Source organism: Falco cherrug, chromosome 3 (genome assembly GCF_023634085.1).
Source record: "Falco cherrug isolate bFalChe1 chromosome 3, bFalChe1.pri, whole genome shotgun sequence".
Taxonomy (NCBI): domain Eukaryota; kingdom Metazoa; phylum Chordata; class Aves; order Falconiformes; family Falconidae; genus Falco; species Falco cherrug.
The window spans coordinates 25,424,873-25,444,835 of NC_073699.1; the positions used below are offsets into that span (position 1 = coordinate 25,424,873).

The 19,963-nt window shown below is 35.6% G+C and overlaps 1 protein-coding gene across 3 annotated transcripts in view; it reads left to right on the plus strand.

Annotated features, from left to right (window-relative positions):
• Window positions 1-18,982, plus strand: part of NUDCD1 (NudC domain containing 1) — a 41,578-nt gene extending 22,596 nt beyond the window's left edge. For all 3 annotated transcript variants that reach the window (XM_055704673.1, XM_055704675.1, XM_055704674.1), the window contains 6 exons: window positions 3,915-4,100; window positions 5,277-5,484; window positions 6,644-6,788; window positions 8,997-9,122; window positions 12,042-12,201; window positions 15,979-18,982. In XM_055704673.1, the coding sequence (XP_055560648.1) occupies window positions 3,915-4,100; window positions 5,277-5,484; window positions 6,644-6,788; window positions 8,997-9,122; window positions 12,042-12,201; window positions 15,979-16,271 (1,118 nt within the window). In that variant the 3' untranslated portion in view covers window positions 16,272-18,982. The remainder of the gene's footprint in view (window positions 1-3,914; window positions 4,101-5,276; window positions 5,485-6,643; window positions 6,789-8,996; window positions 9,123-12,041; window positions 12,202-15,978) is intronic.
• The last annotated feature ends 981 nt before the right edge of the window (window positions 18,983-19,963 follow it).

Sequence of the window (19,963 nt, forward strand, 5' to 3'; positions counted from 1 at the left end):
AATATTAAATAAGCCATGCTTTATTCTTTGTCTCGGAAGTTGATTGTTCCTTAGGTTCTGGTATTCCCTTTCCACAAAATTTCAACTTGGATTTTACATAGGTAATTTTTTCTTGCATTTTGAGGTGCAGTTACTGGTTTTAGACCTAAATTCTGACAAACATTTGAAAGACAGGAAGAAGTAGTTTTATACATGTGTGGTTAAGGTAATTAGAAAACTAGATAGAACTTTACTTTGTGATGTTGTGAAATGCAGTTCCTGTTTAGTTTGATCTTGTAAAATCAAGGTTATACAAGACACATGATTTAGAAATAGTTCTCTACTTTTCAAAATTTTGTGGAGCTGGATATGGGGATTTGTTGGGGTTTTTAGCCTACAATTAACAGTGTCATAGGATTGGAATTAGTGTGGGATAAATACAAGAACTGTAGCATAAAAAGTAGTACGTATTTGAGGTGGTCCTACAGTAAAAGAGTATGAAATTATTCAGTTAATATTAGACCACATTTAAAAACATATTAGTGCTTAATACCTACTAATTAATGTATTATCCTAATAAAGTTTGGCAAAGGATAATTTATCTGTTCAATATGACCATATATACTTAGATTAAATATCATGATTTCCATAAAGGATGCAAGACCATATGCTTCAGCCTCTGATATAATGATGTGTAGATTATATTAACATCTTTGGGGGAAGACTGATCTGGTCTCGTTCATTATCTTCTAAAAAGTATAATATTGATACAGATAGAAAGAAGATCTTAAACTGCTTGAACTAAAGCAGTTTGCATACTGTCATGTTACTATCCAAATGTTCCTTAGTCTCCTACATACATGGTATGGATAGGATAATAGAACAGGACTCTTTCAGTCTATTCAGAATAGACTGTTACTATTATAGACCATACTACTATCAGAATAAACTGTAGTCTATTCAGAATAGACTATTTCACCTACAGTGATCATCTAGTCCAACTGCCTGACCAATTCAGGGTTGACCAAAAGTTAAAGCATGTTATTAAGGGCATCATCCAAATGCCTTTTAAACACTGACAGGCTTGGGGCATTGACCACCTCCCTAGGAAGCCTGTTCCAGTGTTTGACCACCCTCTTGGTAAAGAAATACTTCCTAATGTCCAGACTAAACCTCCCCTGATGCAGCTTTAAACTATTCCCATGTGTCCTATCACTGGACATCAGGGAGAAGAGATCAGCACCTCCCTCTCCACTTCCAGTCCTCAGGAAGCTGCAGAGAGCAATGTCACCCCTCAGACTTCATTTCTCCAACCTAGACTAGCCCAAAGCCCTTAGCCGCTCCTCACAGAACATTCTATCCAGCTTTCACCAGCTGTGTTGCCCGCTGTCTGTTGTTGAAACCTTGGATAATGGAAATATTTGTAAAAGTCCAAAAGCCAGGTAAGACTGCCTTTTGCTTTTTTGGCCAGCTCAACAAGAGAAAGGAACCTCTGAACGTTACTGGTTGTATCTTGTAAGAAAAAATAAATCAGTAATACTGGCAGTCCAGAACTGAAAGACCATTGCTTAAAGAGAGCACTGACACAAACTTATTTTGTAATACTTTATATTTTCATCAACAAAATCTTCTTTACATTGTGTTTTTTATAACTTACAACAAATGTTCATGGAATGAAACTTTTTCCTTAACAGTGGGTTTAAAAACCTTTCAAAAAATCTTGCCAGTTCTCCAGCATTTCCAAGGATCAGACAAAATTTCTGTAATTACAGTCAGCAGATGTGTAAATAACAAGATTCAAAGCAAACTTTAGTTATGAAGAAAGAAAGAAGTTTTGATTTCTTTTAAATAAGGATCTTGCAAATCGAAGTGAGGTATGAATCAGTCTCGAAGATAAAAGCTGTTTTGTGGAATTACAATACTTTACATCCTCCTTCATCAATAGGCAATTGCTATGCATAACTTTTTTTGAAACTCTGCCTGTGGGTGCAGTTTATCAAATGAGACTGTAGTAAAAATAAGTACTTAATCAACAAGCTGTTTATCAAATTACGAAAATCTATGCTTCATCAAAGCTAAGCGGTAAAACATAGTTATGTCTCTTGACACCAATAACTGCGAGAATCTCTGCAGTGTCTGGTTGGCTAGATGAAGTGATCACACCTACCACTATTGTATTACCAAAAAAAAAAAAAAAAAAAAAAAAGCATGAAAATAAATCTGAGTGGAAGCAGTGATTAGGTCTGTTCACATCTTGTGTGGTACTTCAGTGGGCTGTGACAAAGGTATACACTTTCAAAGTTTGTTCTTTTTTTGTTCGTTTTTTTTAGTAGGAATCATCACTGTAGGAGCTTGAAATGAAGAACTACCATGCTGCTTTATTAGACTTGGAAAATGTTACATGCTTAGCTTTCTTCTGACCTTTACAAGAAAAATCATGTAGTATAAATTTACCAAAACATAAAGACTGACTTAAAAAACTTTAAAGTGTTGATGATTGATTGAAAATACTCTGCAAGAGGTTTGGCCACACAATGACGAGTTGTGAGGATGTAGAACCTTTTAACAAATGAACAAATGCTCTAGAGACACGAAAATAAATTTTATGTTTCAGCGCATGGTTAAATTCAATCAGTTAAATAACAGCTTGTTCAGTGAGTGGCTAACTTCCCACTACAACAAAGACTTGCTCGTTTGGTCATGTATCTAAGCCAAGCTAATTTGTTAATCTCTTAGAACAGGTTAACCTATTGCTTGGAGCCTTCTGATTGTATAGATCTCTTAAGTCTGATAAGAATGGTTGAATCTCTTCAATTCATACACACACACCTGGCCACCCACCCTGCCCCCAACCAAATTTTTTAGGAAAAAGAGGGGGGCTTTAATTAACACCACTAAGTACCAGATTTGTGTTATAGTCTGGTTATTACTCTTTACTCTGCTTCTTGCTTAGCAAAGGAGATAACAAATTGAGAGGACTTAAATTATACCTTGTTTATCCATCATTATGTGTATTCTCCTATGATTCTGATATTTCTCTAAGCTTAACATTGAGGTCAAACAGGAACACATTTTGGAGTACTAGAGTGGCATAGATGATTTTTACCATCATGATCTGATTTTGTCTAATGTCTCTGCTAACGTTTTTCCAGTTTCTTTCAAGTAAAGTTGTAGTTACAAATACAGTGATTCCTTGATATTGATCTTTCTTGATTTCTTAATGAAGAGATGAAGCATTAGAAAAACTAAACAATTCCTGGGGAAAATTTTATCACCTGTGAGAATTTTATCAAGTTGTTTGTTCTGTGCTAAAAATCAATTTCTACTATCTGTTACTGTTCAGAAGTTGATCAGTTACTGAGGACTTTGTGGGCAGTAAGATTCTGAAGGAAAAAGAGCAAACATTGTGCTAGAACCTGTGACCTTACTGGTGTTTTGAGTTATCGCTACTCATGTGTTTGGGAGCACAGTGGGGAATGAATGTCATGGTCCTTCATCGTCCTTGACACCAGTAGCTAACATCTGGGACCTCTCTTTTAAAGGGCAGTGTTCTACAAAAGTTGAGGAAGATGAGCATTTTCCGTTATGAGTAAAGTATTACCACTAGCTATTTCATTGCTTCTCAAGTTTTTACAGCAGCTCAAAAAGTATTTGGAAAACTTATTTGTACAAAGGCTGTGAGTGGTTTTGTGAATTGCTGGGCTAGCTGGGATAAACAAAGACATTGTAAGAAAAAAGGGCCATGTTAGTTTAATTTTACAGTCTGCATATTTAACAAACTTACTGGAAAACAGAAGAGAAATTTTTTAAACTATGCTGCTGTGATTTAACTGGTAGGCTTGCTTTGTATGTATTTGTAACGAGATTCTTGTATAATAATTTGTATTCTAGAAAAATATTACTACTAAGATTTCTTTTTTTTTTAAATTGTGTAGGTGATCATAGATATGAAATCTTTAAAAGGAGAGTTTTACAAGGAAAATCAGTCCCCCATTATGCGGCAATAGAACCGAATGGGGATGGTCTAATGATTGTTTCCTACAAACCATTCAAATTTATGCAAGATGAAGATGAGAAATTAGAAGAAAATGATGATGCAAAAGCAGCAAATGAAAAGAAAGGTAAGACTTATCTGGCAGATGATGATAGGCTGCTCTCTCTTGGCTTAGAAAACAGCTTGTCAATTTAGCATCTGTTTGGAAACTGTAGCGATAAATGTTTGTCTTATAATAAATTTGAAGATAGCTTTATTTATTTTTAAAGGCCAGATTGGCTTTTTTTTGTTTGTTTTCACACTATAATTTTGAAGACTGTCCTGTCTCAGTTTCTGGGAAGTGTATCTGTAGCACCTGTGACTGATACTTTGTGAACAGGAAACTTGTGGTAAGAGACAACAGTGTTTAAGAGTCCTTCCATAGCCACAGTTGCTTATATGAAGCTTAGATCAAGGAAATCTTGTGTTGTGACAACTCAAGAGCTTCCAAAGGATCTATCCATACTTGCTTTTCTTTTAAATAGGAAGATAACATGTATAACATGACTCTTTAGAAAATGAATACATGTGTATTTGTGTTTTCTGTGACCAGCTGTGCACTACCTACTCATGCTGTCATAGCCTTCCTTTAATATAAATATTTCTCTTAAAAGGCCACTTCTTGTAGCAGTTCAATAATCAAGATAGACATCAGGCAGATTCTAGATCCAGGAGCAGAAGTCAATCATTACCTCTGGGCAGGCAATTTCATTTCATCTTGAGTTCTATTTCATCTCAGTTTTATTCCATCGACTGAGGCAGGTGAAGACTTACTTAATCTTATAAAACAATTTCTGTTGAATAGTCAGCATAGCTTCTAGCAAAATAGGTAAGAAAAAAATGGTATATATTGTCTGAGCATGCAGTAACTTGTCAGCACCATTGCATCTGGTGTCTCTTCAACCAAATTATTAATCATTAATATTTCAGTGTATTTAAATACATTTTGGTTATCAATTTTGTAATGTTGCAATAAACTTAGTGATAATTAATGCCCATTGTATAACTTTATCAGCATATTTGAGTATAGACATGAATATAAATTGATTTCCAGATGAGGGAAACAAATGAACTTGATTGCTAAGAAAATGTTCCTCCATTTTATAATCAGAATATTTTTTATTTAATTTTTTTGTTCAGAGTAGAAGTTAATTTCCACTCTTCCATAAACTTCTCTTCTGTATCTCCCAGTATTGCATGCTGTGGAATCCAGGACAGAATTTTGTAATCTAGTTTGTATTTTTCTGCATGTTTCCTATTGTAGACCCTCTCTATTACTGGCAGCAGACTGAAGATGATGTGACAATAACAGTTCACGTTCCTCAAGACATCACTAAGGATGACATAAAAGTGCACTTTTCCCCTGATAACATATGTGTTACACTGAAAGACCAGCCTCCTTTGATGGAAGGAAAACTCTATTCATTTGTGGACCATGAAAGCTGCACATGGATAATTAGAGAGAACCAAAGGTGTTGTATATGGTTTTCAGTTTTCCTATTGATAAGAATTTACTTCAAAGTGTACACCATATCTTTGGCTTCTGACCCCTCTGGGAGTGGACTCATTTAATGCTACAACCTGCATCCCTTCTTACAAGATCCTATTCCCTGTACTGAAAACAGTTCACTGGCTTTTGCTGTGCTGTCTCGTGATACAGTTTCTTCAGCTAATTGTGAAAGTAATCCCCTCCTCTTACAGTTACACAATTATAAACTGCGTGACCAGCTATATTCTACAACAATTGTAGAAGAGCCTTTCCAAAATAATAAATTATTTTATTTCAGGAAAAAGGGATTATGTGTAACTGTCTGTATGACAGCTATACCTGTATCAGACCAGGAAATGAAGAGTTTCTACTACTGAGCTGTGAAGCAGGGTTCTTTGCAACATTAGGGATACATTGATGCTCATAATGTTAACCTCCTGGCTTTATTTTCACATGCTTTGTTGGTGTTTATTGGCAGCCAGGGTTTTAACATCCCTTTCTAATGTTGTCAGTTGCCTGTCTGAAACAGTGGTGATAGGAGTCACTGGAGGTTAACCCATGCGTGTCCGTATGACTACTTGTCTGTGTGACTACCTGTTTTTTTTAATTCTCTTTGAGATTTGTCTTGTCCATTCACTTCTAGTTGACCACAGTAGAGAAGTGAATAGGTAAAATGTATTTCTGAGGTCTATAAAATACAAATGTTTTGTCCTAGATGTTATATCAAGGTAGCGCATACTTAAGTAGCTCTATTAAGTACTACTTAGGTTTCAGATAAACTTCCGTAGTTCTGTCACTCTTTGAATAGATTTCTTTTTACAGGTTCTCTGTGATATTTAAAATGTTTTAATAAGGCTGCTTCAGGGGAAACTGCATTTACATTGAAAACTCTGAGGATACTTACATGAGTATATTCCCTTTGTTCTTAGGCTCATGTCCTTGGACTATTTCTTTAGAATATTTTCTGACGTAATAATTTACTTTATAAATTGAATGCTAATGGTTTCTGTTCTGTGATTTTCATTATTAATTCAGTTTGGAGAGGAGAAGTGCTCAAATCTACATTTAAAGCATTTTGACTAATCTGAGAAATGGCTGCAGTGTTTTCATGTACTGTTCTTTGTCTTCTGTTTGCATTTTAGTTTAGAAATTTCTCTAATCAAGAAAAATGAGGGATCCCACTGGCCAGAGCTAATAGTTGGTGACAAAAGAGGGGAATTCATTATGGACTCTTCCCAATGCTCTGAAATAACAGAAAGCTTGATGCATCTTACCTCTGAAGTAATGGTAAGGAGTTGAAAATAAACAATTTAAAATTCTTGTACATTTGCATCTTGTCTTTTCTTGTTACTCTAATTTGCACTTCATTGACACAGCTCATTAGTTCATTTACTATTCAGAATCTTAACTCTACATTCATTTTTAACTGAAACTGTTAACAAACTAATGGCACTAGAGTTGTGATTATACTTTGAACAGTAATATCATCTTTGGGGGGGACTGAATTTAGCACAGATGGCACCTGTGCACCAAACCAGAAGTCTGATTTAACATTGAAAATAATTTTTTTTTCTCACCACTTGAATGTGGCAGATAGTTTTAAAGCAGTGGATTTAAGTAATTTTGAAGAATGTCTGTTTCTTGTTTATCAATAGGTTAACAATGTTTTAATACCGTCTTCCTAGGGATACTGCACTTGGCTTACAGACTCTTAAGTATAAATAACATTTTTAAAAGGAAAGCATATGCATGACTCATTAACTTTCTGGTGTTATTGTTATACAGGGAGTCTACTTAAAACTAAATAGAATGTGATTTTTAACTACTCTTTGCTTGATACTTCCCCTTTGAGTTTAATTAGAAAATGGCATCTCATCTAAAACTTGTGAAGTGTGGCTCCCTATGAGTCTTAATATATTAGGTTTGGATTATTACTTTTTTTAATAAGGCTGAAAAGTGTTATTAAAATAAATTCTGTTTAGCACTCTGAATTGATTTATCTCCTCTTTCCCTCACTATTTGTGGGCAAGATATTGTAGTACATCTTTTGACCATAGATTTATTGGGAACTTCAGTTTTCTTTTCTTTTGTAACTCCTACTGAGCTTAGTGATGATCTTTTTTTTTTGGTCACAACTTTTCAGCTTATGTGCAGTATGATCATGTAAAGCAAAGATCTTTCCTTAGGTACCTATTAATTTAAATAAATACTATGTATTTTGTTATACTGCGACTTCCGCTACCTATGTATAATAAAGGCATGGATTCTTTTTGGTTGTCTAAGTTGCTTATGGTAATGATGCTTATCTGGAAGGCTTTTAAAAAAGCTACCCAATGAAATAGTAAACCAAAGGCCATCAAGAATGCTTGGTAGAGGAAAGGTAGATCCCAAAGTGTAGCCTCTAAAGAGACAGATACCCTGTGCATTAGGTTGCAGTATACGACACCTGATTTTCCTTGCTTCTGTCACTTAAGGATATTTATTTATCTCTTCGTGTTTATTTTCTTTGAACTTCAATTGTCGTAGCAATTAAAAAAAAAAAAAAGAATATGTTCTGTTCTCTTTAATTTTGTGGACAGAACCAAAATAGAAGTTCTTAATAATCAGCTGAAATGGGTGAACTCACAAACTCCTTCCTGTCAAATGAGTCAGTGCCCTTTCTAACCTTTCCTTACAGATTCTGTTGGTCTTACCTTTCAGCTTATATTAGTTGCCAAGATGCTTTTTTGTGCGAGAAGCAACAGGAATTCATATTTAAAAAGGAAATATATATATTTTGCTTTCTGTTAAATAAAGGTCCCTTTCTATTATAATGAAATTAGTTCTTTAAATATATCGCAAAGGTAACATAGCTTGGTGGTTTTGAAAATTTTCCAAGGAAGATGTGATCAGCAGAAGTAAGCTTTTTCTATATGCAGTAGTGTTATATCTTGCTCTCAGATTAGTAGTGAAAGTGACGGTTTTTCCTTTCTTTGACTTGTGGAATATGGAAAAATAAATGTGCTTTTTTTCTTGTTTTGAGCACATTGAAAAATATACATAACATCATTATTAATTTTAAATAATTAGCAATGCTAAAAGTAGGCATGTATTTAAAGATACCTATAAAATTAATTAATCCATTTTTAATACAGTTTCCAATGGCAATTTGAAAGAAGCTTGCACTGATGTAAATTTACTAAACCTGTGTTTGTTTTCAGGATTGTGTACTTTTGCTACTTACAGAAGGGAATTTATTGTCCATTTTTTAGTGGCTTTTGTACCTTTCCTTAAACTGAAATGGATTTTGTTGTACCTACCACGCATGCTATTCTCCACAGCAGAAATGATTCTATTCATCTTGAATAAGTACATAGCTTGATCTTTAAGTATTTAAGGATATGCAAATGATTCTTCCTGTTCTATTGAACTTTTTGTATTGAAAAGATATTATATATATATATATATCTTCAGTAGCTTTGATTTTCAGTGTAGGTTGTTGCTTTTTTATTTCAGAATCCAAACCCTGAAAAGGAAAATCCACCTTGTAATGCTCAAGAACTAGAAGAATGTGATGCTTTTCTTGAAGACAGCGCAAGCTTGTGCAGGTTTGATGGTGATACTTTGAAAGTCACTCATGTAGTAAGTGCTGCAAGTTATTACAGAAATATTTTAAAACGTTAAGATATGCAAGTTTGATTCTATTATCAGAACAAAAATCTGTGCAACCTCTTAAAACCACATAAATTTCTTCCATAATGTAAAATCACAGTACCAACAGAAATTATCAACAAGCATTATGTATTCTTCAGTGTCATTTTAATGTAAAAACAAGGCTGCTTTTATTCTGTTCAAAAATATGTGTATACATTAACAAGTAAGCCATTTGAAAAAGCAAAGTTATGTCAGAATTGTTGTAAGAAAGGGGTGTTTTTCAGTGGCATAAAATTCTTCTAGATCCTTTAACTTGCATTTTTCTCAGTGACTTTTCAGACAGCCTGGTAGAAAGTTGACCTTTTTTACTAATGAGCTGGGGCGTAGATCACTTTATGGCAGGGGTCCTCAAACTTTTTAACCAGGGGGCCGGCGCGCGGATGCAGTGGCAGGCAGTCATCTGCGGCTGCTTGGTTCCCCCCCCCAGCCCCCGGCGGGGGGGTCTGTAAATACCGGGGGCTGGATTGAGGACCCTGGGGGGCTGTATCCGGCCCGTGGGCCGTAGTTTGAGGACCCCTGCTTTACGGTACTTTGTCAATCACACTGAAATAACAGACTGTAAGAAAAATGCTTCAGTAGGAGGCTTGATCTGGGTTGTAAGCAGCCTTGACTATCACTAAGTTAGGACTTGATATGGTCGATGGCGTAAAGCAGGAAACAAAATAATCATATGAAAGCATCAGAGATTAAGTTGTTGTCTTGGGGTTTTGGGGAGGTTGGGTTTTTTTCCAAGGTATCTCTACTAAGTGTGTAATAAACATTGGTGTTGCACTTCGGTGCTACCTTGTGTCACACAAAGTACATGTAGGATAACCTGTTCTGTACAGCAAATGTGATAGTTACAGAGTAAGATTTTGAATTGGTTCATAATTTCCCATTTCCTCAGAAGAGCTCTAGAAGATGTCTTGGGTATCTTACAGATCTTGGTTTGTTCTTGTTTTTTATTTTTTTTTAATGTATCTTTTTTCCTTTGGCAGTACAGATACATATGCATATGTCTGTATGTGTCTGTGTGTTTATATATGTGTATTGTGTACATATATGCTTGTACATGCATTTATCCTGCCCCCCCCCCCCCCCCCCCAAAAAAAAAATAAAAATTAAAGGCTAACATGCTCCACCAAGAAAGTAGTCTGTTTTGTGGATACAGTGTGTGAAGTTACATTTGTCAAAAGGTAAAACCTGTAATTTGTAGGAGGACATTTTATAGCAACTCAGTTGAAATGGATTTTAACTGGTCAGTGATGCACAGTAGGAGAACAAGAGACAGCAGACATGAATAGAAACAAGAGGTTCAAACTAGATGGAAGGAAAAACTTTTACACCATTGTTGTAGCATGAATAAGGTTGCCTAGTAAGGTTGTACAGCCTCTGTCCTTGAGGTTTTCAAGATCAGACTGGATAAGATTCTGAATAACTTACCCTAAACTATGGCTTCTTGCCCTGAACGGTGAGAAGTTTGTGCCCCAGAGACATTTCACAGACCAGGAGGAACATGGTATCAAGGAAGGCAGATCTGATGTATGTTGCTTTCCAGGAGGCAGCAAGACATCGTGGACAAGTCTGAACTCCAGGGTGTTTGTAAAGGGCTCTTGAAAAATTGGTTGCATAAAAGTAATGCAAAGGCTCATGTGTTTAAAGCATTACAGTCTTGAAGTTGAGCCATTGGACTTGAACTGAATCAGCTGAAATAATTATATTGGTTCTGCCATAGACTGTATAATCTCAAATAAATATCTGGGTCTGGATAGCTGCTGTTTCTGTCCACTGGATCTTATGTTAAGGTTAAATTAAGGTTTTCAGGACAGAGGCCCCATCCTGTGACATTGATACAATGATAGGGTAAAAAGCTAGTTAATAGTTATTGCCACAATACATGTAATAAATGGTGCTGTGACAACTGTTCAAGAGCATCTGAAATGCTTATTGAATAATATATTGTACCATGTATTAGTGTGTAATCCTGCATGTTATTCTTGCAGACATAGCTTCTGGATATAAAAAACCAGTTCAAATGTATTTGTTCATCTAGTAACATGAACAATGTAGATCAGTTGTAGGTACAAACAGGAATTCTTGAGAGTTCTTCCTGGACAGACCTTAAGGGAATAGGTTGTTTTTTTCCTCTTTGAGCATTTGCTAGTCATACTGCTGCCTTAAAAGTATTGCTGTTAACTTCCTTTAGAAGGCTTTACACAGAAAACTCAAAATATGTGTTGTTTTATTGTTTATTCTTACTATTGTTTATTCAGACAGCAGGATATGTCTGTCTTGCCTTTCTTATATAATAGGTAATTCGTGGTGAATAGAAGTGGTTATTGAATGTTTTTGGTGATCAACATATCTGATGAAGAGTGTACTAATCTGAAATTTAGTGATTATTTGATTGTGAGTAAATAGAAAGTTGTTGGCATTTCATAATTTTATATTTCTAAATAATCCTCGTTCCACTGCTTATCAACTTTTACTGCATAGAGACAGCATTTCCTTCCCTGGTCACATTGCACAAGACCAGTCATGATTACATAGAGAGAATCTTTTCCTAACCTCAGAAGTCATAGGTTAGGATCCCCTATCCTAGCAAACGATTTCTACACACATTTGCTTGTGTGGGACACATGTTTCCCTAAATATTATCCGAAGCAACTTAATTGTATCTTCTTGAAACGTATTAGTTAGCCCTAGTGTATTGAGCTGCTGATCAGTGCAAGGCAGTGTAATATATTTAAACATTTTGTCAACTAACATACATGAAGCTGTTGGTCATCTGACTTTGGCAGTATGTATGACAGAATCTGCTATTTGTGCTTTGAATCAATATTTTGTATTTCTTTGTTTTGTTTTCAGATTAATCTTGGAAGCAACCAGTATCTTTTCTCAGTTGTTGTGGATCCCAGAGAAATGCCATGCTTCTGCTTGAGGCATGATGTTGATGCTCTTCTTTGGCAGCCCCACTCTGACCAACCAGAGAACATGTGGGAACACATTGCAACTTTTAATGCTTTAGGTAGGGAATTTAACTTCTGTGTCACAGTCCTCTATCTGAGACTTTTCTACCTGAATACTCTTAGTATGGCTTCTGTTGATATTTCACTTCATTAAATTTGAGTTGAAAGGTACTATGATTCTGTTGAAAGCAGCATTGTAGCTTAATTCTAGAAATACTAGAATGTAAGAAATAAAATGTTTATGTCTTGGGAGGAAAGTAAGCCTTTTTAGACCATGTACAGGATGCACACACAGTACTGCACAGTAAAAAGGAGAGTTCCTTGAATAAGTGAAGTTGAGTTAAAAACTTAAAAGCACAATCGCCACTTTAGCACTCAGACAGAAATCATCAGGGAAACAGCTGCAGTTCATTGTTGACATGTCTAGGTGTATATATATGCTTATGGTAAGATGTTTTAATAATTCACCTTTAGATTTTTCATATCTCGTCGTCCTAGGTGATGATTCTGAAGGATTCAACATGATTGTTCACTGTTCTAGGAGCATCAGATTATGCCAACATACAGTAGGCTCAAAGGAAGCTAAAAGAAATACTTCACATACGTGCATTTAACCTATGGAACCCTCTGCTGCAAAACTTTGTGGATGTGGAAAGTTTTCATGTATTTGAAAAAAAAAGTAGAATAAAAAATCATCATGACAGAAAAAAAATCAATCAAGAGCATAACTGTCAGCTCCGGCTCAAGAAGCCCATAACTTCTGAAATTACAGACTGCCAGAAAAGTAGAAAATGTAATTGTGAAGAATTGTTAGTTATTGCTGTATTCTTGCAATCAGGACTAAGAATTTGTTTTTACCCAATGTTGGAAGCAGAATCCTAAAGCTGAGAAGCAGAAAGTACTTCGAAAAATACGGAATCAAGTGTAAGAATTGCCATGTCAGGTCAAATAGGATGGTCCATGTAGCCCTGCCAAGTAAGAAACATATAAATCAGTTGTCATGAAAGTTAATGTGATACAGAATTTAATTCTGTTCTGACAACTATACTCTTCATGTTCTGTAGGTGTTCTCTAGACTCAGTCCTTCAATAATGTTATGAGCATGACAATTTATTCCCTCCCTCCCCCAAATACATGTGTTTGACCACACCACTCTCAGGCTGGGTCCAAAATGTAAGGGAAGATATTAGCTGTTTTATAGAGCTCACATAGGTTACCGTGATACATAATTCATTTTGTTCTGAGGTTTTGCAATTTATTTAGTTTTGTAATATGAATGATTTTTTTAATTGCCTGTTACTTTAACTTAAAGTCAATTTAAACTGTAAGCATCTTAACACATCCTCTAACAAAAGAGATTAAAATCACAATTTGTTCTTTTTTTACTCATTTCAAATTTCATTATGCTGGGAAAAAAGTGGATGACAAGGATTGTGATGTTTTTTCAGATTACTGTAAGTTTCATAGTTTCTGTGCTGACTTTGTAGTACTGTTTTAAAAACCTATTTTTGTTGTTTTGAAAATAATGGAAAGGAAATTATGATATCTTGGAGCTTTTTGTACCTAATGTGAGAAAAAACACTATTGATCCTCTACTTCCTCCTCCTTACAGTACTATCATTTCACAGTATTATATTGAAGTTTATACTTCTGTACTAATCTAGTTCACCTTTTATGTGCCAGAGAAGATGTCAGTCATCAGTATGTAGATGATCTACAATCAAATTTAGAAGTACTTTGCAGGAGCTAGTAGTAAAAATTAGTATTTTCTAAATTAAAAGGCTAGTTTTCCAAAATCTACAGTATTCACTATATTGACCAAAGCAATGTTAGTAGTCCTATTTCCTTCTTCCTCTGCTTGGACTTTTGGAATTAGTTTTTAACAAGCTATACAAAGATGATAATTGAAAACTTAGTATTTTTCAGTTTGAGTCTTGGACTGAAGCCTAAAGAAGGAAGCAAAAGTAAAACTGAATGTACCAAGTTTTTTGTTCTGTATTTCTGTCCTAACAGCTTTCTGTTGAAAAAAAGCAATTTGTCTTGAATAGAGCTCTGGATGCTAACATCTAACGATTTGCTGCCGGTCAAAGGAGCAATTGTGTGATCTTGCCCATTCTTATGACAGTTTACTGAAGAAGTCTGTATCTTTCACTGACTACTCATTAGTCTTGCTGTATAAATCCCCTGCTCCTAATAGGGGATCTATAAACCAGAAAAACAGAGGACAGTGACTTTTTTTTTTTTTAATAAAGAGCCTATGATTTTCTTTCTGGGAAATCCCATTTAAATACAAGTCCCCTGGCTCAAAAACTTTTTACCTGCAAGCCTATACTTAAATCCTGCTTTTATTGTTAGTGCCAGTGTTTAAATATGTGAATTAAATTAATGAGCCTGCACTTGGAAAGTTTTTCTGGCTCTCCTGATATTTCACAGTACAGCAATCACGTCAATTGATAATCTAGCTATATATTTACTAACTGTTTTGTGATGAAAACTGTCAAGCTGGATTTGAACAGAGATCATGTTTTGAGGACAGCAGCAAGCATCTGTAAATTTAGAAGTCTTGGGGTTAACATTAAAAAAAAAACCAAACCAAACCAAGCAAGTGAAACACTCTCAAGGCTTGAAAATGCACTGTTAAAGTGGGAAGGTGCTGTTGTGGGTTAGCCCTGGTGGCACAGGTTAACCTAAGCACCACAAAGCTGCTTGCTCTCTTCTTATGCCCACCCTACCCCCAGCCTCAGTGGGACAGGGGACAGAACAGGAATAGCAAAAGCAAGAAAGCTCATGGGTTGAGCTCTGGTCGGTTGGCATCACGTGTCTTGGTTGTGTCCCCTCTCAACTTCTTGTGCATCCCTAACCTACTGAGGGGCGGGTAGAATTGGAAAAAAGAAAGCCATGACAATGTGCAAGCACTGCTCAGCAGTAGCCAAAAAAATGTGTGATACTAACAGTGTTTTAGTCATAAATTCATGCACCTTATGGTCTGCTGGGAAGAAAATTAACTCCATCCTAGCCAGCCCCAGTACAAGTACTTTGACCTCTACCCTATGGTCTGGTAAGAGGGAGAGCCCAAAGAAGTAAACTCTAGCATGCTTGCTGTTCTCAGAGGTGGTGTCTTTCAGTGATAATAACCTTTGCAATGCATTGTTTGATGGTAGTGAAGCAAACAACCTTTCAGAAAGATGGTAGATGACTTGCAAAAATCATGTCTCAAGTCTCTTTACTAAAAGGAAGTCAGTCTGGAATAAGTCTGGTTTCCATTACAGAATTCAGTTAGTACAGGAAAAGGAAGATTTTCTTTCTCAGTGAATATCAACAAAGATTGTATTGAAAAGTAACCTTTTTTTTTCTCCACTCAGTTCTAAATAGAAGACAAGTTTTAATTATCTGTTTGAGATCAGGTAGGCTCAGAAATCTTAAATGGTAAAAGTAATTACAAACTGGGAGATGAGGGGAGAGAAGAGGCTTGTTCTGCTTAGACTACTGTTACTGGGCCAAGATGTGTATCTATGCCTTTTGATCGTGCTGAGAAAATGGAAGACTTTGTGAGGTAGAGAGGGGCTAAATGTAGGAACAGTATCTAGCTATACACACATACGCATCAAAAACACCAGTTAGGAAGTTGTACAGAAAAATTGTATATTGGTATTAAATTGGTTAATGCATACCTCCAAAAACTATTGGCATATTTAATAACAACATATAGCTCGCTCTTTTTTTGTTATTAATTGAATGTTATTTTTTAAACTAAGCTTGGTTCAGTCTTAGTCAGCCAAACTTCTGTTAAAACCAATATATTACTTATCCCTTATGCTTCTTTGTGGGCTACGCAGGTTATGTCCAAGCATCAAAGCAAGACAAGAAATTCATGGCATGTGCTCCAGATTACTCCTACGCTGCTCTTTGTGAGTGCTTGCGACGAGTTTTCATCTATCGTCAGCCGGCTCCTCTGTCCACAGTTCTCTACAACAGGAAGGAAGGAAGGCAAGTAGGACAGGTTGCTAAGCAGCTAGTAGCAACCCTGGAAGCCACTGATCCTATCTTAGGCTTTCAAGCTACAAGTGAGAGATTATTTGTTCTCACAACAAAAACCTTGTTTTTAATAAAGGTGAACTCTGGAAATTAATTATTCAGTATATTCTGCTGTAGTTTGTGTTAACAATTTATTAAAGAACTGGCTAGGTAAATCATCAGAGAAGTTCAGTACAATTTGATGGATTTAAAAAGGAGATATTTTACAAGGGACTCAAAATTTTTCATTATAATTTGTCTGTAAGGTAGTGAGAAAGTTTTTCAACTTTGCTGTCACTGAAGTAAGCTTTTTCAGAGCTATGGGAAATTGTCTTCTACACTACCAGCTTTCTCAAAGCAGTTGTCAGAGGCTGCTATTGCATAGGTGAATAATTTATGCATTGTTTTTTCCAAATACTCTGCAATACTTCTGAGGTTTGAGAATTCGCTTCTGTTTTTGAATACCATTGTTTACCTATGAAAGAAGTAGTCAGATAAAGAGAATAAAGCCTTGAGTTACAAGCATATGATGTGCAAAATAAAAGTGTGTATTATAAAAAAATATCCCAAATTAAAATACTATAGACCAAAAAATGATTTAATATTGCAATATTCAGTAGTATTGAGTGAAATGTGAATTGAATGAATGGAGGATTATATTTCTTACACAGGTAATTATTTCAAGTGGAATAATGTAATTGTATGCACAGATTTTAGATTATTGATTTGGGACTTAATCATGCTTGCAGTGTGATGTTCACATTTTAAGATACACTAGAGTAACTTTTAGTAGCTTTCTCCTGAAGCAAAGTAAGGGTCAGTGTGTAGCTGGTGATTACATATTGAATGATATTAGTTAAGGTCTAGTTATACTCTTGGTTGTGTTCATTTGACGTTGTACTTCATCTCAAGCAAATAATTTACAATTAGAGAATTACTAACAGAAAAAGAACCTGTATTATAACCTGAGATGGGAAACTCAGAAGTACTGCTTCTGCCTCAGATACTGCTGTAAATACTGTGTTATTAGTTAACCATTCTGTCGGTGATGCGCAAGTCTAAATGTATATTTGCAACATAAGAGTACACAGGCCATGAGGATGCTTCATTTTAACAAACTGGCATGGTTAATTGCATTGAATAGTTGTATCTGAAGATTTTTGTTTCTTATTTTAAATTGACATTGTCAGTACAGTTAAACCAAAAAAGGGTTGGTTGTGACAGCTCCACCCTGGGTTGCTTTGGGTTTTTTTTTCAGTTTGCTTAGGACTTTGTAGCAAAGAATGCCTAACATACAGTGTACTGGCAGTAAAGCTGCTGTGATCTGTGATAACCAAAGTACTGAGATAGAGGCAAATACAAGTGATTTACTAGTTTGCATCTCTTCCAGTATTATTTTAGACCTTTGTAAGAATCTATTGAGACGAAAACAAGTGTTCCTTTTTTATGGACTAAGTTTCTTAGTTGTGATTGTTTTGACCCTCCTATAAATTCTCCAGACTGGTATTGGTGAAATGATTAAATAATATAGTGAGAATTTGAGAGGGAGAAATGCAGGTTGTGGCTTGCAAAAAAACTCCAAATGTAGGAGCTTTTTAAGGAACCTGCTTTTCCTCCTGCTTTACAGAAGTATTATACTGTATATCCAATACTGAAAAGTTTTTTCCTTACTCTTTCCTGGGTAAGTTGATTTTCAGACGTTCCTTTCTCATTCTGTTTTTTTAAAGCTGTCTTGAAAATGCTTTTTAAAGAGACTCAGTGAATGTATTACTGTTTCATGACTGTTTTGCATCTAAATTTTCATCGTTGGGCAATAATGTCAAACAAGGTGGTAGAATTCATGCAGAGGTCCTTTAGAAAAGATTTTATGTAGTTGATTACTTTGCAGTGTAAATTGTGTGCTTACTAACCTGAGATTTAATAATTGGGAATGCAGAGTTCTGAACACAGGTTTAGGGAACTGAGGAATGAAGGATTCGTAGGCAACATGCTTTCGTCACCTCAGGTACGTTGCAGGAAGCTTCAGTATAGATGAGAATTTCAGCTGTTCCTTGTCAGATTCTCCTTCTTGTGGGTTAGGTGTCTGGAAACATACTTCTGCTGTCTCCTGCAACAGGGGAAACAGTCAAGCCTCTTCAGAGGCTGCATTACAATATGTAATGACAAAACCTCACATTCTGCCCAAATGTCTGTCTGTTTCATGTGAGTTCTTGTTTGCCTCTGGGAACAACTGAACATGGAGAAGAGGTTCAACCCTTTTTCCATGTTACTCATGTATTTGCAATCATGGTGTTCCCAAAACTGATATATCAGAGAGTCTCTTTCATTTTGCTTTCTATGAGAGTTAAAGACATTTTATTATTTAAAAGATTCATTGCCTTGAGGAACCTTGCATGCTGTTGCACAGCAAGCTACGATAATTAAATGGCTGCAAGCCACAGGGAGGCACTTCCTGTCAGCATTCCCATTTCTCTGTTCACTTAATTTTAAGGCTTATTTGTTTAGCGTATTAATGTCGGCTTACAGAGTATAGAATGTAGATATTTAAAATAGGTGGTTTTCTGAGAACCATTCTTCAATTTTTCTAGGTTTTTATTTCTTGAAATTTTACATTTAAGACACAGTACTTCCTGAGAGGTCCCAATCATGATCTGTTTACAGATTTTTTGAGAAAATATTTGGCTATTACAAACTTGCATTATTTATTTCTAATATTCTTTTTCACTGTTTTCCTTGGCTGTGTATTTGGAATGTATCATGTATTCTTCTACAAGGTTAAATAAATAGAAAAATATTAAATTTATTAATAAAGGGGTTTTTTAATTATTTTAAAGGTTTTCTGTTAACTTTAAATGTGCATCCTTCCTATGCTACTGAAGCAAAATAGAAAAATAGAAATAAGAAAATCCTTAAAATAAGACTTGTTATGTTAATGAGCTTTCTGTTAGGGAAAAGTTCTCTTGGGTGGCTGTGCTGCAAGGTCGTATCTGTTGCTAAGACATGCACTATTGCACTCCATGTTCGTTGCTGTGAAAACTGCTGTACAGTGTTTTTCATGTCCCGTATCTCCCAACATACAAATTTATGGAGGTAGTTACTGGAGGGGGTTGATAAAGTATTCGGGTGTATTCTTGTGTTAAAATGCACGTTGCATCCTCTCATCTTGTGCCTTTGTTATATACAAGATCCAAATGATCTGGACAAACCCTTCCAAATGGAAGAAGAAGAGAGATCTGCACTTCTTTCCTCTCCCCTACCTCAACCCAGAGTTGCTGTTTTGCAGGAGACTGAAGGAGAAGAGGAAGGATTTGGTCTGTATGTACTTGCTGTGCCAAAAGCAGCTCTTTGTTAATGAAACAGCAGACCATGTGAGAGTAACAAATGAGATTGAAGCTTCCATTTTATTTCAGCTTGCTGTGCTTTTTTTTTGATAATAGATATTATTACCACGATAACTTTTGGATTTCCTTGCCTTCTGTTAATTTACATTTTCTGCTTTCATTATGCAGATTAGATAAATGTGAAACCTGCAGTCAATCACACATTAGCATGTAATAACGATTTTCGGTTTGGTTTAAAGTTTTGGGCTGCCAGATCTATGTGTTATTGGTAACAGCTTCCTGGAAATCTGGTGAGATTTGTTTCCCAGCCTCCCCATGCAATGCATTTGCATTTTTGCTATGGATAAAGATCAGCAAGGTCAAAAGACAACTTAGCTGCAGTCTTTGAGGTAGAAGAACCAAGTATCAACCAGGCCCTTTAGTCAAGACTTGCAATAAATTCAAACTCAAGTTTTAGTACTATTTT